The 19,870-nt window shown below is 39.9% G+C and overlaps 1 protein-coding gene across 1 annotated transcript in view; it reads left to right on the forward strand.

Moving 5' to 3' along the window:
* The first annotated feature begins 326 nt into the window (after nt 1-326).
* Nucleotides 327-19,870, forward strand: part of Mrpl1 (mitochondrial ribosomal protein L1) — a 60,345-nt gene continuing 40,801 nt past the window's right edge. Inside the window, exons 1-3 of the mRNA XM_042678397.1 lie at nt 327-383; nt 6,889-7,009; nt 17,937-18,195. Of these exons, the coding sequence (XP_042534331.1) occupies nt 353-383; nt 6,889-7,009; nt 17,937-18,195 (411 nt within the window). The 5' untranslated portion in view covers nt 327-352. The remainder of the gene's footprint in view (nt 384-6,888; nt 7,010-17,936; nt 18,196-19,870) is intronic.

Raw genomic sequence — 19,870 nt, forward strand, 5'->3', positions numbered from 1 at the left:
GAACTGTGGCGGAGGCTTCGGATCGTCAGATCGTTCGGAGCCCGTTTGCAGGATCAGAGGTGCGTGTGGGGGGGGGGACGGCGGGAGGAGGAAGGAAAGAAGCGACCGCCTCTCCCGAAGCTGGTGAAGCCGGTGAACCGGAACCACGAAACAAAGGGTCCGGGACAACCCCGAGACCTGACCGTGACACGTCCGCCACGCCGGCAGTCAGGCCTATTTTGGTCTCCGCCTTGTTCCGTTGCTCCTTCTAACTCCTTCCCCCTTCTGCCAATTCCAGGGCGGAACCTTCTTTTCAATTCTGCCCAGTCGAGACGTCGGACCGTCAGCGTCGACACCATCCGGAGCGGCCAACATGGCGGCGGCCCTCCGATCCCTCGGTGCGGGTGAGACGTCGGGCTGACTGGCTGGCGGGGAGCTCTGGTGTCCGCTCTCTTCACCTGCACACCAGTGTCCAGGCCCGGGGTCAGCTCGAAATGCCTGGTGTTGGGTCTTCTTTGTAATCTGGAACGCCATTCTTTACAGGCGGCCGGGTTTCACGCCTTTCTGGGGCCGGTGGCCCTGAGGCTGTAGTCGGCGGCGCCCCGGGGAGGGGGTTAGCGGGAGGGGGTGGGGTGGTGGTGTGGTGGTGGTGATGGTGATGATGGTGTGGTGGTGGTGGTGGTGGTGGGGGTGATGATGGTGTGATGGTGGTGGTGGTGGTGGTGGTGGTGGTGGTGATGATGGTGTGATGGTGGTGGTGGGGGTGGGGGTGGTGGTGGTGATGATGGTGTGGTGGTGGGGGTGGTGGTGGTGGTGGTGATGATGGTGTGGTGGTGGTGGTGGGGGTGGTGGTGATGATGGTGTGGTGGTGATGGTGGTGGGGGTGGTGATGATGGTGTGGTGGTGGTGGTGGGGGTGGTGGTGATGATGGTGTGGTGGTGATGGTGGTGGGGGTGGTGATGATGGTGTGGTGGTGATGGTGGTGGGGGTGGTGATGATGGTGTGGTGGTGGTGGTGGTGGTGGTGATGGTGATGATGGTGTGGTGGTGGTGGTGATGGTGTGGTGGTGATGGTGGTGATGGTGTCGTGGGGTGGTGGGGGTGGTGGTGATGGTGATGATGGTGTGGTGGTGGTGGTGATGGTGTGGTGGTGATGGTGTGGTGGGGGTGGTGGGGATGGTGGTGATGATGGTGTGGTGGTGGTGGTGATGGTGGTGCTGGTGGTGATGGTGTGGTGGTGATGGTGGTGATGGTGTGGTGGTGGTGGTGGGGTGGTGGTGGTGATGGTGGTGGTGGGGGTGGTGGTGATGATGGTGGTGATGGTGGTGGTGATGGTGTGGTGGTGATGGTGGTGATGGTGTGGTGGTGATGGTGGTGGTGGTGGTGGTGATGGTGTGGTGGTGGTGGTAATGATGGTGTGGTGTGGTGGTGGGGGTGGTGGTGGTGGTGGTGGTGGTGGGGTGGTGAGGGTGGTGGTGGTGGTGTGGTGGGGGGGTGGTGGGGGGGGTGGTGGTGATGATGGTGGTGGTGGTGATGGTGGGGGTGGGGGTGGGGGTGTGGTGGTTGCTTATTTTTACGGGTTATTTTGGAGACGTTTTTGCCCGGGCTTGTTTTGAACCATGATCCTAGTGTTTCTTCACTTTCCTCCGTTAGGTCTTTTTTTTTAAATGTGTGTGCAAGGTACAGTTTGTCTGGCTTAGGAATCATTGGTTACTTTTTAATAACAGTTATTGATTTTAGGAACAGTTTGTACCTTTTCAGTATGGTTTATGTCAACGTGGCAGGAGTCTCATATATGAGTCAATCTGGCCCCAAGGTCTCTACATTTGGTACATTTTAGGTGCGTTGTTCTGGATATGTTCAATGACTAAATAATCTACATCTAAACTCTGAGTTCAGCACTACTAGACAGTAAGCATGTGCAGAAAACACTTTCTTCAGAGAGCCAGCAAGCATGTACTTTAGATTGACCAGCCACAAATCTCTTCAGAGCTACTCGGCTCTGCCACAGTAGCATGAAAGCTGCCGCAGATGGTAATATAAACAAATGAGCTAGCTATGTCCCAATAAAACTTTTTGGAAACATACACACACACGCACATGCACACCCCCTGTTCCCCTTCAGTGTTTTGTAGTGGATTTTTTTTGGAGGGAGAGGGGGATCCGGTCGTGGGGCCTGAACTCTGGGCCTGGGCGCTGTCCCTCAGCAAAGAGCTCAAGACTAGCACTTTACCACTTGAGCCACAGCGCCACTTCCGGCTTTTTTTTTCTGCTTATGTGGTGCTGAGGAATCGAACCCAGGGCCTCATGCATGCAAGGCAAGCACTCTACCACTGAGTCACCTTCCCAGCCCCAATGTAGTGGATATTTCAAGTAGTTTGAATCAAAGTTTTAATCTAATTTGTTCATTCAGTGGATTTACATGCTTGGCATGTAAATATTATGGTGAATAACCTGTACACATTTTCTTCTCATGGTACTTATCATCTATTGAGGAACAGACATTAGTTAGACAATCTTCTCCTCCTCTTCCTTCTCCTCCTCCTCTTTTTTCTCCTCCTCCTCTTTCTCCTCCTCCTCTACTTCCTCCACCTCCTTTTTTTCCTCCTCCTCTTCTTTTTCCTCCTCCTCCTCTTCCACCCCCCACTGTCACTCAGCTCTTCAGCTCAAGGCTAGCGTTCTGCCACTTGAGCCACAGCAAACTTCTGTTTCTGGTGGTTTATTGGAGATAAGAGTCTCATGGACTTTCCTGCCCAGGCTGGCTTTGAACTGTCATCCTCAGATCTCAGCCTCTTGAGTAGCTAGGATTACAGGCATGAGCCACCGTCGCCTGGCTAGACAATTACTTCTTTAATTACAAGTGTCCTTACTGCTAATGGGGAGCATTTTGAGCTACTGTACATGTATGTGATGAATCTCATTTATTCTGAGTCTTCACTAAAGTGTTCTGAAGAAGTAATGTTTAAATAGAGTACTTGAAATGTGACTGGATGATTATGAATTAGCTGTGTGAAGGATGGGTAGTAAAGTAGAATGTCACAGATGGAAGGGAGGTTGTATATGAATATAACAAAACAACCATGTATGCCCAGGTAACTGAAAATAGGTGATGTATTTGAAACCTGGTGAGCATGTGAAATGCCATTAGATCAAGCTCAATCAATGCATAGGTTAAAAGTAGCTCATGGAGTACTCTGGAAAGAGTGTACATTCAAAGAGCTTAGGATAAGCTATACAAGTGACATGATGTGATTTCCATTTCCATTCCATCATAGGTGAAAAAAGGAATAGGGAGGAACAAAAGTAGTAGTAGATGATGATGGTGGCCTGGTGTGTGTTGGTGGTGTTAAGGTGAATGCTAAATGGATCTAGATTAGGGTAGCCAGTTTAGGACTAATACCTGAGGACCACTAACCTTTCATAACAATGTCAAAAGAATAAGCTAACAAGAATGGAGTAGTTTCCATCTCCTTGCCAAGTTATAATGTGTGGGGGTAGAGCTTTAGATAATGAGTGTTGACTCAGTAAATTTGAGAATGGTTGAATGAGTATAATACACACAGACACGTTGAAAATAGAGAGATCATGGTCTAGTGCTACCTAAACAGTGATATCTTTGTAATTTGCTTTCTTTTACTCTTAACAATTTGAAGAATTTCTGCTGAAAAATTAGTATTCAGTTCTCACCACTGTAAATTCTAAATAGTGATTCTGCCACTTTTATTTTTTATCTCAAAACATTTGTGTAGCAGAGTTGTTATTTTTTCCAGTTGTATACTTAAAAAAAAATAAGAATAGACCACATATGAATCCAGTCTATTGTTGATCAATGGTTGGGTTCTCTTCTGTAGTTTTTAGAAACAATGTCAATATTGTTGGACAGTCCGTCAGCACATACTTATGTAGGAGTGGAATTGCGGCTTCATTGGGCAAAGCTGTAATGTTTTCCAAAATGATAGCCAGTTGATGGAGTGTATATAATTTGCACCTACTTGACATTATCAGTGCTCTGTGTGTGTGTGTGTGTTTGTGCACATGCACGTGTACCTGCATACTGGATCTGGGGCTTGAGCTCAAGGCTTTGCACTCTTGTTAGCTTTCTAGCTCATAGGGCTAGTACTCTACCACATTTCCACTTGATTTTTTGCTGGTTAATTGGAGATAAAAGTCTCGAGGACTTTTCTCCTTGAGTTGTCCTTAGACTGAGATCTTCAGGCTTCAGCCTCCTGAGTAGCTAAAAGTTCATGCATGAACCTCTGATACCCAGCTCTCAGTGACTTTTTCTAAAGGTTACCAATCTGATGTGTGTAAAACAGTATTACTTATATTATCTAATCTATAAACTTACCTGTCTACAGTAAATCATAATATACCTTCCTTGGTTGAGAAAGTTTTGTGATTTAAAATATTGTCAGCTGCATTAAATAGTATTTTTAGAAATAGAGTTTATATGTTGGTGTAATATTTATTTGGTTGCAGAATGCATCAGGCCTGTGACTACCCTTTAGCACTGATGTAAGATATCTTATTGCATTTATATTTACCAATTACTAGTGAGGTTGTATATCTTTTAATGTAGTTATGCATTATTTGTGTTTACTTTTACCTAGTAAGCTTTTTTTTTATCTTCTCTGGTCCTACATATTGAAGATACTAATCTTTTGTCAGTATACATGTTTTTAAAAATTTTTATTTTTTATTGTGAAAATACTGTATAGAAGGGTTACAATTACATGGGCAAGATAATGAGCACATTTGTCATCAAGCATTGTAGCCTCCTCCAGTATACATGTTTTGGCAATACTATTATTTGGTTTATTTCATCACTTGCTTTATATTTGATAAACAGAAGTTCTTAACATGAATATAGCCACTATTTGTTCATACTTTTTTAGTTTTTTTTGGCCAGTCATGGGGCCTGAACTCTGGGCCTGGGCACTGTCCCTCAGCTCTTCAGCTCAAGGCTAGTGCTCTACCACTTGAGCCACAGCGCCACTTCCGGCTTTTTTTCTTTTTGCTTATGTGGTGCTGGGGAATCAAACCCAGGGTCTCATGCATGCAAGGCAAGTGCTCTACCACTGAGCCACCTTCCAAGCCCACTTTTTTAGTTTTTATGTGATATATCATCCCAAAGATCATATAAATGTTTTCTTAAAAATATGTATATTTTTTTTGTTCATGGGGCTTGAACTCTGGGCCTGGGCACTGTCCCTGAGCTCTTAGCTCAAGGCTAGCAACCACTTGAATCACAGCACCACTTCTGGTTTTCTGGTGGTTGATTGGAGATAAGAATCTCACAGATTTTGTTACCCAGGCTGGCTTTGAACCATGATCCTCAGATCTCAGCCTCCTGAGTAGCTAGGATTACAGGAATGAGCAACCTGCGCCTGGCAAAAATATTTTTTTTTATGAAAGTGTAGGTTTTGTCATTTACAATCATTAAGTTGTCTAAGTGTGATGTTTATATAGAAGATCTGAAAATACTTTTTCCCAATGGGTAATCATTTGTCTTCAAACAGCTCACAGAACTCTTTACACAGTGATTCACAGTAGCATCACTGTCTTGTTTCAGGTATCCATGTATATATGGATCTGTTGTTCAATCATTTGTTGTTTAAGTTTCTTTATACTTGTTTGTCTGAGTTTATACTTAAGTAAACTTTATAGTTCAGCTTTGTAAAGTATAGCTGTAGAATAAGTCCTGTTTTATTTTTTGGCTATATTGGTGTATGATCTTAGGGCCTTGGAGTTATTAAAAGGAGCTCAACCATTTGATCTGTGACCCCATCCATTTTCTTTCTTTAGTTGTTTTTTTTTTTTGCCAGTCATGGTGCTTGAACTCTGGGCCTGGGCACTGTCCCTCAGCTCTTCAGCTCAAGGCTAGCGCTCTACCACTTGAGCCACAGCACCACTTCCAGCTTTTTCTGCTTATGTGGTGCTGAGGAATCGAACCCAGGGCCTCATGCATGCAAGGCAAGCACTCTACCACTGAGCCACCTTCCCAGCCCCTTTTAGTTGTTTTTTTGACAGCATCTTTTTGTTGTTGTTGTTGTTGTTGGTCATGGGGCTTGAACTCTGGGCCTTAATGCTGTCCCCCCGCTCTTCAGCTCTCGGTGAGCATTCACCACTTCAGCCACAGTGCCACTTCCGGTTTTCTGAGTGGTTTATTGGAGATAAGTGCCTCATGGTCTTTCCTGCCTGGGCTGGATCCTAGCCTTCTGAGTAGCTAGGATTGTTGGCAAGAGCCACAGGCGCCCAGTGCATCTTACATTTTGCTGAGGGCCAGCCTTGGACTGAGATACCCTTACCTGTTAGTCTGGTGCAATGTCTTTCTTATTTGTTAAGCTGCTATCTTGCTAACTCTTTGCCTATTCTGACCTCAAGACATGATCCCTCTGATCTCTACCTCTCAAGCAGCTAGGATTACAATTGTGAATCAACATGTTGGGGCCTTATAATTGTCTTGTTCTGTAATAGGACAAACTCCTTACTTGGATATTCAGAAGAACTTGAAAAATCCTGTGAATATATTATTTGTTAAGCACATGAATCAATAAAATAAATTATTTTAAAACATACGTACACACATTTCTTGATAATACTCTCTTGAGCCCGGACTAGATTAAGTTAAATAGTAAGAGAAAAAATATATTCAAATTTTGGATATGTTTCTAGATGTGTAGTTTCCATTGTATACTGTTTTTTTTTTGGTGGTAGTACTGCTGATGGAACCCTGGGCCTTGAACATGCTAAGCAAGTGCTTTAACTAATCTACATCCCTGTCCCCATTATTGCACTTTTTAAAGAATGGTTAAGAGTCACAAAATATTCAGTGTTTTTGTTTTGGAAGGTAAATAATTACAAGTGTGATGATTATTTAATATTAATGTTTAATATTTTTCCTTTCAAGTCTGGCTGCATCATCAAAGGCGTAGCTTTTCCAAGATGGTTTATCAAATATCTCTCTATCCTGGTTCTGTAAATGTTCTGGTTCCCAACAGACATTTGGCTGCTGCAGTTCCTGCTACAAGGTAAGTATTGCTTTTTTTGTTTGTTTGTGCTTAAGTTATTTTACTTACTATTATTTAAATTTTTGATTAAAAAACTTGGCTAGTTCCTTAAAGATTTACAGGAGCCTATATTGTAAAAATTTATCATCTCTGCTTCTTTGTCCTTATAGCTTTGGTGGAAAGCTTTGCTGGAAAGATGAGTTACTATAATAATACTTAGCATTTATTGAGCACTGACATGTATTAACTAATGTAGTTCCTGCATCAGCTTATAAGGAAGATATTGTGATTTTACTCATGCTATAGATAAGAAAATCAAGGCCCAAGGTCAGAGAGACAGTATATGTTGGGACAAGGATTTGAACTCAAGGTCTTTAGTTCTGGAATCTAGCATTTTTAAAATACTGCCTTTTTAGAACAGAATCTACTGTTCTTTTTAATGAATTTTAATTAGAGTATTGTGGTGTGTGTGTGAGAGAGAGAGAGAGACAGACAGACAGACAGACATATTTTTTCTACTCTTTACATTCTTTCCTCTTAGGTGGTTTTTAAGTTAGTTATTTGATTACCAGTACAGATATTCATTATATCTATGTAATTGATATTGTGTTATGTAGGGTTTGAACTGTAGAAATCTAAAGGAATAAACTTTATTCTCCCAGTGTTTTGATTTCCAAGAGCAAAAACTCAATCTTTTTCTCCTCTGATACTGCCATCTTGTTAAGCTGAATAATGGTGTGAGAGCCTTATAGCACACTGCTTTGCTCTCTGCTGAGGAAGGGACTAAGGCACAGGTTGACTAGACTCTCCTGCTTGTCTTCTGGTTATAGGGCATAGCACTAATTGTTTCTTTTCACAAATGACACAGATGTGAATAAAGTATAGAAATAGATAATAGTTATTTACCTTTTCTGAATTTGCCCTCCTTAATGTCACTGTTTTTAATGGTTAAAGAAGAGGTTCAGAGAATCGTAAGATGCTGAGAAGCTATAGAATATTAGTAATTAAACTTTATGTGTAGATGCAAATAAAGCACCTATGTATTCATTTAATATTTACAACAGCTCTATGAAGTACAGATACTTGGATGAACATTTCACAGGTGGAGGAATGGAAGCCCAAAGATCCGCTAGTATATCTGGGGCCAAATGACTCAAATGTGTTGGAGGGAGGAATTTGTCCAAATTGTCTAACCAGAGTTATTTTTTATGACATTGTAGTGTAATAGAATTGGTAAATTTGGAACATAGAGTCTGAAAAGAAAATAGGATTTGATTTATGAAAACTTACTTTATGGTGAAGTTTAATAGAATGAAGTATCTAAAATGAGAACTGAACTATGAAAAGTTTCTGGTAAAACTGTAAATTCCTAGTTGCTCTGTGTGTGTGTGTGTGTGTGTTTATGTGTGTGTTTGCTTGCTTGCTTGCTTGTACATGCACACGCGTGCTCAGAGCCTGGGTGCTATTCTGAGCTCTTTTGCTCAAGGCTAATACTCTACCACTTGAGCTACAGTTCTACTTCTGGCTTTTTGGTGATTAATTGGAGGTAAGAGTCTCAGGAACTTTCCTGTCCAGTCTAGCTTTGAACCACCATCCAGGGATCTCAGCCATCAGAGTATCTAGGATTACAAGCATGAATGAACAGTCCTTGGCTTGCTCAATATAGTCTTTTTGTTTTTTTTTTTTGGTAAGTTGTGGGGCCTGAACTCTGGACCTGGGCGCTGTCCCTCACCTCTTCAGCTCAAGGTTAGCACCCTACCACTTGAGCCACAGCTCCACTTCCGTCTTTTTCTGCTTATGTGGTGCTGATAAATCGAACCCATGGCCTCATGAATGCAAGGCATGCACTTTACCACTGAACCACCTTCCCAGCCCACTCAATATATTGTTATGCTATAAACTTAGCCACAGTATTCTCTTATTTGATGTATTTTGTTCAGGTCTACCCTACATGGGTCAGGCAGGCTGCAAGTTTGTTGATTTTATGAAGGGAATTATAGCATAAATAATTGTTTCTTTTATTTGAAAAAAATATTTAAGATGAAGGAGTAACAGTGAACAGGTAAATACTAATAGAAAGCAGTTAAAGAACTGTAAAGATTATAGAATAAAAAGTAGGTGATTTTTTTCTGGTCTATCCCTTAGACATTCAGTTACAATGATGTGTGCATTTATATGAACACGTTATTTTCTTATGTGTACTATACCCCCTGTTTTGCATCTCATTTGCTTTTAACAATATATCTTGGAAATAATTTCATATGAAGCTGTCTAATCATTTTAACTGTATAATGTTTGTGTGAATATACTATAATTTATATAACTATTCTCCTATGGATTCACATTTATTTTTTCAAACTTTCGCTATTAAATGATCCTGCAGTGAATGGTTATGTATCTTGTCCAAATATAATGGAAGTATTTATAGCACAAGCTCTGAGCAATACAATTGTTGGGACAAAAGATGTGGTTGTGTACATTTATAATGTTGATAGGTAATACCAAATTGTCTTCTAGTTATGTGGCCAACTTATATCCTTAGCAGCAAGTTTTATTAGAATGTGTATTTTTTTCCTATTTAGCGTAGTTGAAATCTTTGTCAGTTTGTAAAATAATACATAGGCTTATTATGAATTTAATGTATATTCTTCTTTTTTTTTTTTTTTGGTCCATCATGGGGCTTGAACTCAGGGCCTGAGTGCTGTTCTTGAGCTCTTTTTTTGCTCAGTGCTAGTGCTCACTACTTGATTTACAACTCCACTTCTGGTTTTCTGGAGGTTAACTGGAGATAAGGGTCTCATGGACTTTCCTGCCTGGGCTGGATCCTCAGATCTTGGCCTCTGGAGTAGCTAGGGTTACAGGTGTGAGCCACCAGTGCCTGGCTATTTTTTCCATTTTTATTTTTATTTTTTATTTTTTTATTTTTTCCTGGTTGTGGGGGTTGAACTCTGGGCCTGGGCGTTGTTCCTCAGCTCTTCAGCTCAAGGCAAGCATTCTACCAATTAAGCCACAGTGCCACTTCCGGTTTTCTGGTGGTTAATTGGAGATAAGAGTCCCACACTTTGTTGCCCGGGCTGGCTTTGAACCACAATCCTCAGATCTCAGCCTCCTGAGTAGCTAGGATTACAGGCATGAGCCACTGGTGCCTGACTTCCATTTTTATTTATATTTTTTCATATGTTCTGTTTAACAATGTTTTATGTTTTCTTTCCTGTGACATTTCTGTTTATGTCCTATTTTTTGTTGATGAGGAGGAGCTGTTCATATATTATAAATAGCACAGATATATGCTATAAGTTCACTTTAGTGTTTTAATTTTCTTATTAGAGATATGGACCAAGTGCTTGCTATGTGATCATAGATGAAAGCTCAGTTTATTCTCTCTGAGGGAGAGAGTAGGGTAAGGAGTATTTGAGCTGAGTCTTGAAGGAATCTTGCAGGATAATTAGGAGAATGATATTTTAGTGCTACTGAAGCATGAAGGTGAATGATAATGTATATGTAAAAACCATTTGTCTGATTTGGCTTACATAGAGGATGAATAGGCAACTGGCATAAATGAACTAAAAAAGGCTTTCTTTGGTTGTGAATGCTGCCTGGACTGGGTTTTGTTGAGAAGTTTGAGGAGTCCTGTTTGTACCGATTTACGTCTGTACCCAGCAATGAGTGAAGTATCCAGTTTTCTTGGAAATTAGCAGTTTTCTGTTTCTATAATGTATTCCTAGTATATGTTTTCTGCCTTCTTTTCTGTTGGGCTGTCTTTTCCTTTTTGATTTGTGCAAGTATTTGTTTATTAGGAATAGTAATTATTTTCAGATTATTTTGTCTTTATAGTCTTTTGTGTATTCTGTTGGAAATTGTTATAGGTTCTCAAATTTTATTTCAGTACAATTTTAGAGATACTTTTTATTAACCTAAAATGCATAGGACAAGCATTATGTACATTTTAAAGAGCTACAGAAATTTAGAAGCAGATGTTTTTTCATGCCTGCCAATGGGCAGGCATGTTGAGAGTCATCTTGTCTAGAATCAGTGTTCGTAATTTTAGTTGTAATATTTATTTATTTATTTATTTTTTGTTGGTTGTGGGGCTTGATCTCTGGGCCTGGGCTTTGAACCACAATCCTCAGATCTCAGCCTCCTGAGTATCTAGGATTACAGGTGTGAGCCACTGGCACCCAGTGTAATATTTATTTTTTAATGCATTGGTTTTTATAATATACTAATTTTGTTGTTGTTGTTGTTGGTCATGGGGCTTGAACTCCAGGCCTGAGCGCTCTCCCTCAACTCTTCAGCTCAAGGTGAGCAATCTATCAGTTGAGCTACAGAGCCACTTCCGGTTTTCTGGTGGTTTATTGGAGATAAGAGTTTCACAGACTTTCCTGCCCAGGCTGGCTTTGAACTGTGATCCTCAGATCTTATCCTCCTGAGTAGCTAGGATTACAGGTATGAGCCACTGGCGCCTGACTCATATACTAATTTTTTGTGTGTGTGTGAAAATACTGTACAGAGGGGCTACAATCACATGGGCAAGATAATGAGTACATTTCTTATCAAGCATTGTAGCCTCCTCCTTTGTTTCCCCTTCCCATCCCCTCCCATCCTTCCCCCGCCCCCCATCCTCCCCGCCTTCCCTCCCCCCCCCCCCATATACTAATTTTTTATGGCTAGGTTGTTTTCTTGTTTTGGTTTTAAATCAAGATATGAGACAGAGTAGAGAGTCATCTGGTCCTCTCCCAACTCTATGTGCACAAGCATATAGCTTCTGTTTACCAGTAGCAGATCCTAGTTTTTTTCGGGTCATTTGGATCTGGTTCCATTTCTCTCTTGACAGTGGGTTCTCTTTTGCCTTGTGTATTGCAAAAATTTGTATTGAAGGCCAAATATCTTGTACAGAATAGAAGACACTGTAGTAGTTATTACAACAGCAAATGGGCATTTCATCTGTCAGTGTTGTTTCTCTAGTAAGGACTGAGCTAGGTTTTGGTTTCGTGGTTGCTATGGTTACCTTGTGCTTAGAGTGTAGGCTGGGTTGCTGGAGGATTTTCCCCAGTGTTACGTTTTCCCTGTGCAGCTTGTTCCATAGAGGGTAGTCACTTGTACATTCTGGCCCCTCTCTCATCATAGGTTGCTGTTGCTTATAACTCAGAGTTGCTGGGACAGGGTTGGGGAGGGGGTGATAGATAGATTAGGTTTTCAATAAGCAATGTGGCTGGATCTTAGAAGAGATTTCAGCATTTCAGTTCCTTTTCCACCATGGTATGTATCTGTTACAGGTCCTGAGAGGAAGTTGCCTTCTCCTCTCCCAAAAGTATTGGGATAGGATACTAGGTATAGGTTCCTTCCTGTCCTGCCTCCAGGGGTAGAAATTCTGGGATTTTCTTTCTTTCCTTTTTTTTTCTTTTCCTTTCATAGAGACAGTATGTATGTTTGCCTGGGCCTTTTCCTCCTGCCTGCAGCCTCTAGGGAGGTGCTTTAGTTTCCAACCGTGCACCAGATCTTTCTTGGGAGCACCTGGTGGAGGAAAAAGGCCTGTGAATTGAGTGTAAATTCCCCATTTGTCCCCATCTCCTAGTAGGTAATGTTGTCATGCTAGCCCCACCATTTTTTTCTTCTTGGTTGCCTTTCAAGGTCTGTCATGGTGAAGACCTGAGTGAGTGAGGGCTGACACCTTAGATTTTAGACTACTTGGTTGCCTACAACCTTAGCTTTGTGATCTCAGCACTGGGACTGTTCTATTCCCAACTCTTACTGGCTTTATTTTACCATTTTAAGTTGAAGCAGAACTGCTTTTAGTTTTAAAGATAACAAGTAAACCAGCGAATGACTTCGTTTTATTAATATGCTCTGAGGATCTCAGTTTAGTACTGTTGAGTTCAGTATAGTTTCATGGAAGTGGTATTGCCTATTCTATTCCCCCAGCTTCTCAGTGTAAAAGATCCTTCAGCTTTGGGAGGACCTAGATTGGTCTCTTGGTCACAGATTTTCAAAGGCTTTGGAGGGAGTTTTATTATAGTAGTTTATTTATTTATTGTTTTATTGTATTAGACCATAGGATTATTTTTCCTTTTATGTTTTTGGAGTTAGAGGACAGATGAGACAAGGTGAAAGGTTTTAGCTGAGTGCAGTCTTTTGTTACTCATTTAGTCTCTATGGTTTAGTTACCCAGGTAACTGCAGCTAAATTCTGTTCTCTTTGATTCAGACTGCCAGGTGTTTCTCCTCTACCTTCCCCAAAACTGTTCTAGTATGATTAATTTATAATGAAAATCACAATATTTTAAGCCTTTCAGATAGGGCCTTACCTAATTACATGAACAACAAAGACCTTTTAAATGTCATTCTTAAGAATGAAGGGAGAGGGGCTGGGAAGATGGCTCAGTGGTAGAATGCTTGCTTCGCATGCATGAGTTTTGGGTTCGATTCCTCAGCACTACATAAACAGAAAAAGCTGGAAGTGGTGCTGTGGCCCAAGTGGTAGATCTTTTACCTTGAGCTGAAGAGCACAGGGAGAGCACTCAGGCCCAGAGTTAAGCCCCACAACTGACAAAAAAAATAGGATGAAGGGAGACATTTTTTGGAATCCTATGAAAAATACCCAGTAGGTCTGAGATCATTATTATATTAGGAATTTCATTTGCAAGACTTTATTTGTGCTGGTCTTGGGGCTTGAACTCAGGTCCTGGGCACTGTTCCTGAGCTTTTATGCTCAAGGCTAGCACTCTTCTACTTGAGCCACAGCTCCACTTCTAGCTTTTTTGGTGTTTAATTACCGATAAGAGTCTTAGGGACTTTCCTGCCTGGGCAGACTTCAAACTCTGGTCCTTAGATCTCAGCCTCCTGAGTAGCAAGGATTACAAACATGAGCCACCCTCCTTCTCTCCCTTCCTCCTGTTCATCCTTCCACCCATCCATCCTTTCTCCTTTCTTCCCAGAACTGGAAATGGAATCTAGTGCATGTTAGGCAAGTGTCTTTACACCTTTTGCCTGAGTACATTGTGTGTGTGTGTGTGTGTGTGGGTGTGTGTGTGGGTGTGTGTGGGTGTGTGTGTGTGTTTCAGACAGAGTCTCTATGTAGCTAGACTGGCTTGAAACTCACTTTGCAGATTCTGCCTGTGTCTCTCAATACTGGGATTGTAAACCTTTACCACTGTGCCTGGTTTCCAAAGCATCTTATTTGATCTATATTATAGTAATGTTATATTTCACTTGTTTGTTTTTGTTTTTATTTAAACAGTATTCTAGTTGCAACTTGAAAATGTTTTCACTGAACCAACTCAGATGTTTTTTGAAACAAAGTTCAAAGTATAAGTAAATAAGCTACTATATAACCATCTTAGACTTATTATGTCTTAGACTTTTTGGGGTATTACAGAGATTTAATAATTTAAAAAGTTAATTTCAGCCTGTTAGAGATTTCATGCTACTGACATGTTAAATGCATTTTTGCAAAGTAAGTTTGGAGACTTCACTAGGACATTTTCTTTATGCAGAAGGCTTCATTCCTAAAACAAGCTTTCCAGTCTCTTCCTACTGTCTTTGTTCTCTACTAAATCTAAGGTAAAAATGTGGTTTCTCCAGTTTGGAAGGTTGGGGAATTTGTGGATTACTTCCAAGGTAGCTATTGAGACCTGTTATAATCATCCACTTGGCACTACGTAGGCTACTGGTCTAAAAGGACACCTGCATCTCATCAAAATGAGGATTGTCATTATCTGCTATTCTGTTGAATTGCTAATTAGCTGGGAGGATACTATTATTAGTTGTGGTAATAAGGATTTATTAAGTGCTAAAAGCAAGAATGGAATTATATGTTAGATTGACTTGGAATGGAAAAAAAAGTTTTATAGGTTTTTATTTTTTGAGTTCAAGCCTCATTACCAGCTAAGGGAGCTCTCCCTTAGCTTTTTCCACTCAAAGCTAGTGCTTTGCCACCTGACCTACAACTCCACTATTTGCTTTCTTTTTGGTGGTTAATTGGTGATGAGCATCTCACGATTTTCTGCCTGAGCTAGCTTCTGTTAGAAATGTCTTAGGAGAAGCTGGGCGCTGGTGGCTCACACTTGTAATCCCAGCTACTCAGGAGGCTGAGATCTGAGGATCTCGGTTCAGAGTCAGCCCCAGCAACAAAGTCTGTGAGACTCACCACAGACTCCAAATATCTTTCTAGAATACTATTTTACTAATCTAAGATTTTGTGGTTTGAATAAATGCTGAGAAATTACATTGCTCTAGTTCTACTTGTTTTTCCACATGACAAACTTCACCACAATTACTTAAAATTGCTTATGCATCAGTGGGTCAGTAGGCCTAGGTGGGATTCAGATGAGTGTCCCTGATAACCTTCTGGACTTGATATTCCTCTATGAGTTTGCAGGTCAGTTAAAAATAATTGTCTTATTTGGCCTGGGGCTATATGGGGGCAGTTTTGTTCTACATGTCTTTCATCCTCCTACCTTTGAGCTCGCTGAGGCATGTTCTTCATGAAAGTAGCAGAAATACAAGCATGAATGTAGAGACTTAGGAAACTTCTTCAGGCTTAAGTTTATAGCAGAGAAACTGTCATTTCTTTATTCTGTCAACCTAGTCATATGGCTGGGTAAAATGTTCTATCCCTTTAGGAGGAAGAGGAAGTGCAATCACTTGAATGGAGAGGAAGAGGGTAAAGAACTCTCACTCTAAAGCCCAGACTGAACTCACCTCCATGACTTCCTCCTTCACTAGAAGACTTTTTTGCTTTCTTTATTTTTGGTTATAAGTTAGTGATGCTAGTTTATATCTAGTCCCTCAAGCCAGAAACCTTAGAAATATTTTACTCTATTCTTCCTTTTCCTACCTTCTATGTTATGAATATTTTCTATTTTTATTATCTTGTTCAGCTTTATTACCATCACTTCAGCCTCTCATAGCTCCTTGAGATGAAAAGGAAGGAATCACCTTGATTATCTCTAATCCTGCTTTCTTCAGATCCAGCTCTTTTATTGCAGCCAGAATCTGCACCAGAAATCTAGATTTCACTCCTGGTCACTGGCTTCTCTTTGCCTCTAGTGGAGACCAGTTGTGATCTAGATTTTCCAACTCCCATCTTCTCCTATTTCCTGCTTTCTAGTTCTTAACCTTGTAAATTCAAGAGTCTGTTAATTATGGCCAGTGGGTCATATCTGGTCTGTACAGTTATGAGTTAAGAAGAATATTTACTTCTTTAAATGTTTAGAATACAGAATAATATTTTGTCATATAGGAAATAGGAAGTTCAAATTGAGTGTCCATAAATAAATTTTTCTGGAACATAGCTATGCTTATTTATTTTTGTATTGCCTATGGCTGCTTTCACACTACAGCAGCAGTTGAGTCATTAAAATAGAGATCATGTGACTCACAGAGGTAAAGCATTTACTATCCCATTCTTCATAGAAAAAGTTGTCGAACTGCTGCTCAATCATATAGAACTTAAAATAGCTCCTTTTATATACCATTTGATTTCATGGTTCAGTACATTTTATTATGTTGTTTCTTTGCCTGGCTAACTCTAGGTTTTGTGTGTGTGTGTGTGTGTTGGTCCTGGGCTTGAACTCAGGGCCTGGGTGCTGTCCCTAAGTGTTTTTGTACCAGGCTAGCACTCTACCACTTTGAGTCATAGCTCCACTTTTAGCTTTTTTGGTAGTTAACTGATAAGAGTCTCACAGATTTTCCTGCTTAGGTTGGCTTTTATCCATGACCCTCAGATCTCAGCCTCTGAGTAGCTAGGATTACAGACATGAGCCACTGGCACCTGGTTTTACTCCAGTTTTTTAGTAACAGTTTCATTAAAATATAATTTATATACTGTATAATTCATAGACTTGTACAACCATTGCCACAATATTTTATTTAGAACATTTTCATTCTTCCAAAATAGCCTGTCTTCTTCATTCTTCCAACCTTTTTCCTAGCCCTAGACAAGCACTAAATCTACTTTTAGTCTCTTTAGCATATTTCTGATGCTCGAATTTGAATTCAGAATCTGTGCTTGTCAGGGAGATGTTTTACCACTTGAATCCATTTTTACTCTAGCTCTCTTTTGGATAGAGGATTACATTTTTTTTTGCCTGAGGCCAGACTAGAATTATACTCTTTATGCCTATGACTCTTGTGTGCTTGGGATTATAGGCACACTCTTCATGCTCATTTACTGATTGGGATGGGATCTTGTTAACTTTCTGCCTTGTTGGCAGTCCTTCTGATCTCTGCTTCCTAAATAGCAAAGATTTTAGGTATGAGCCACTGTGTTCAGAGTTGCCATTCTTGATCATTTGTATAAATGGGATAATGCAATATGTTTTTTCTTTTTTGTGACTGATGTCTCTTACTTAGCATCATGAGAATATACCACATTTTACATAACCATTTATCAGTTGGTGAACATTTGTATTGCTTTTATCTTTTGGCTATTATAAATAATACTATCACGAACATTTATTTCAGAGTTTTTATGCGGATATGTATTTTATTTCTTTTGGATGCATATCAAGGCTAAGTTCATATACTTCACAATTGACTATAAAAGTCATGTCAGTTCTGGAAGACATGATCTTTTCTAATCTCCAAGGTGGGTTAAATTTCTTCATAAGACTATGATAAGGCTCTCATAGTATTGATGGCATTACATTGAACTTATCTGTCTGCCAGTACATTTCCTCCAGGCCTTTGTAAGTATCTGAAGAGCAGCATCAGCGTCTTTTTTTTTTTTTTTTTTATTCAGTGTCTTTAACTTCTACTGACTATATCAAAGTGTACCAAAGTTTACTTAATATGTGTTGAATGAGAACAAAAAAAAAACTATGCTCTTGAATGAAAATAAACGTTATCCTTGTTATTTGCTGTCTTACATCAATTAGCAATAGTCAATTAAAAAACATTCCTAGAATACATGTTCTTATAATTTATCTTGAATGTATCTTTTTTTTAAGGCGTGAAAAGAAAACAAGAAAAGATACCAAAGAAAAAACATCTGTTGAAAGACTAGATGAGATAGAAAAAATAAAATCATACCGCTACATGGAAGGTGAACCTGAGGATGATGTCTATTTAAAACGCTTATACCCAAGGCAGATATATGAGGTTGACAAAGCTATCCACTTACTGAAGAAATATCAAATTCTAGACTTTACTAATCCAAAGCAAGGTGTTTATCTTGATTTGACATTGGATATGGCACTTGGGAAAAAGGTATGTAGACCTCATTAAATAAGTTTATTTGGGAAATGGCTATATGAATGTTCTTAACTTTAAAAATTCTGACCTTCCATAATAATTTTTTTAAAAAGTTCATTACTAATATACTGTCTTGTGGGTATGATTGTTGCAGTGGGTCATCCTGTGTCCTTGTTTTGGCATTTTGTTATTCCCCTTCACCTCCCCAAATTAGACAAATGTGTATACAAGATGCAGGACACCAAAAGCAAGTACATTGACAACAGAGGATATACCATACAGAGGAAACAAAAAAAAATCATATAGTTCATAAAAACAACAACACAGAAAGACCTCTTGTATTCATGTCTTGGGTTTCATTTCACTAAGCATCATCTCATATGTATGTAGCTTTTGAGCTTTTCTGCTCATCTGATAAAATTATCCTAGATGTATACTTTACAACTTTGTGGGGGTGGGGAGAGGAGTAAGAGAGATGGAGGAGGGAGTGGGGGAACAAGGGAAGGGGTAACCATGCTCAACAAGAAATGTACTCCTTGCCTTACTCATGTAACTGTAACCCCTCTATATAGCATCTTTACAATACAATAAAATTAAAAACAAAAAAAAATAATTCGCATGCGCTTTTTGTGCCTCAGTATGGAAATATTTGCTTGTTTTTTTAGTTTTCCAAGTATAATACCGAAAACACTGGAGAATTGCTATACATATATCTCCTGTTCTCTTGAATATCACTAGTATAACTTTCAACAAAGGTAGTGTTAAAATTAATTGAGTTATCATTGTTGTTTTAGAAATGTGACCTAAGCTGTCTGGGTTGTGTTCCTTTGTAAAAGAGGGCTTTGGATTAGCTATATTGTGTTCATTGGAGTCTTGAGACTAAGTTGTCATAGATGAGGTTGTACACTCCTCACTCTTAACCTCAATCAGAGCCTCTCTGTTTTATCTCTTTATATTGGACTTCTTCAGAAGATTTTTCTTCATGAAACAAGCAAGAAATTAACACTGCATTATCATTGAGGTCTTAAAGTACTCTTGAGCCCTAAATTTTCTAAGTTTCTCCCATAAGAAATCTAATTTTTATTTTTATTTTGTGCTGGTCCTGGGGCTTGAACTCCATACCCAGGCACTGTCTCTAAGCTTCTGTGCTCAAGGCTGGTGTGCCTAAGAATTTGTCTTTTTGTCTTGAGAAATCCTCAGGAGGATGTCTCCCGTTAAAATTAGTTTTTTTCTAAAAATACAATCCTTCAATGCTTTATTCGAGAAACAATCCCTTTTCTTTCTTCCAAATTCTAAGGCCACTCAAAACTATGTAGTTTAGAACTTGTTTTCATATGCAGTCTCTAAGAAGGCTTAGAGGCAGAGCTTAACAGTAGCTCACCTGCCTAGAAACTCAAGGCCCTATGTCTACATCCTAGTACCACAAAAAAAAAAAAAAAAAAAGGCAAAAAGTCAAAGGAAAGAAAAAGAAATCTTTGGTAGAATGGCTCATATGGTAGAGTGTCTGTAAATAACTACATGAACAAATGAATAGATGAGTGAATGAATGAAGTCTCCCTGAGGGATCTGAACCTCATGTCTACATAGGTTCTTGATCAAATTAACAGAGCATTTTAGTTCTGAGGCTATCTTTACCTGTATTAGGGTTCCTAATACAGCATTTCATTACTTATTCTGGATTTTCCAGTTT

Source organism: Dipodomys spectabilis, unplaced genomic scaffold (genome assembly GCF_019054845.1).
Source record: "Dipodomys spectabilis isolate Male_0828 unplaced genomic scaffold, ASM1905484v1 ptg000043l, whole genome shotgun sequence".
NCBI classification, from domain to species: Eukaryota; Metazoa; Chordata; class Mammalia; order Rodentia; family Heteromyidae; genus Dipodomys; species Dipodomys spectabilis.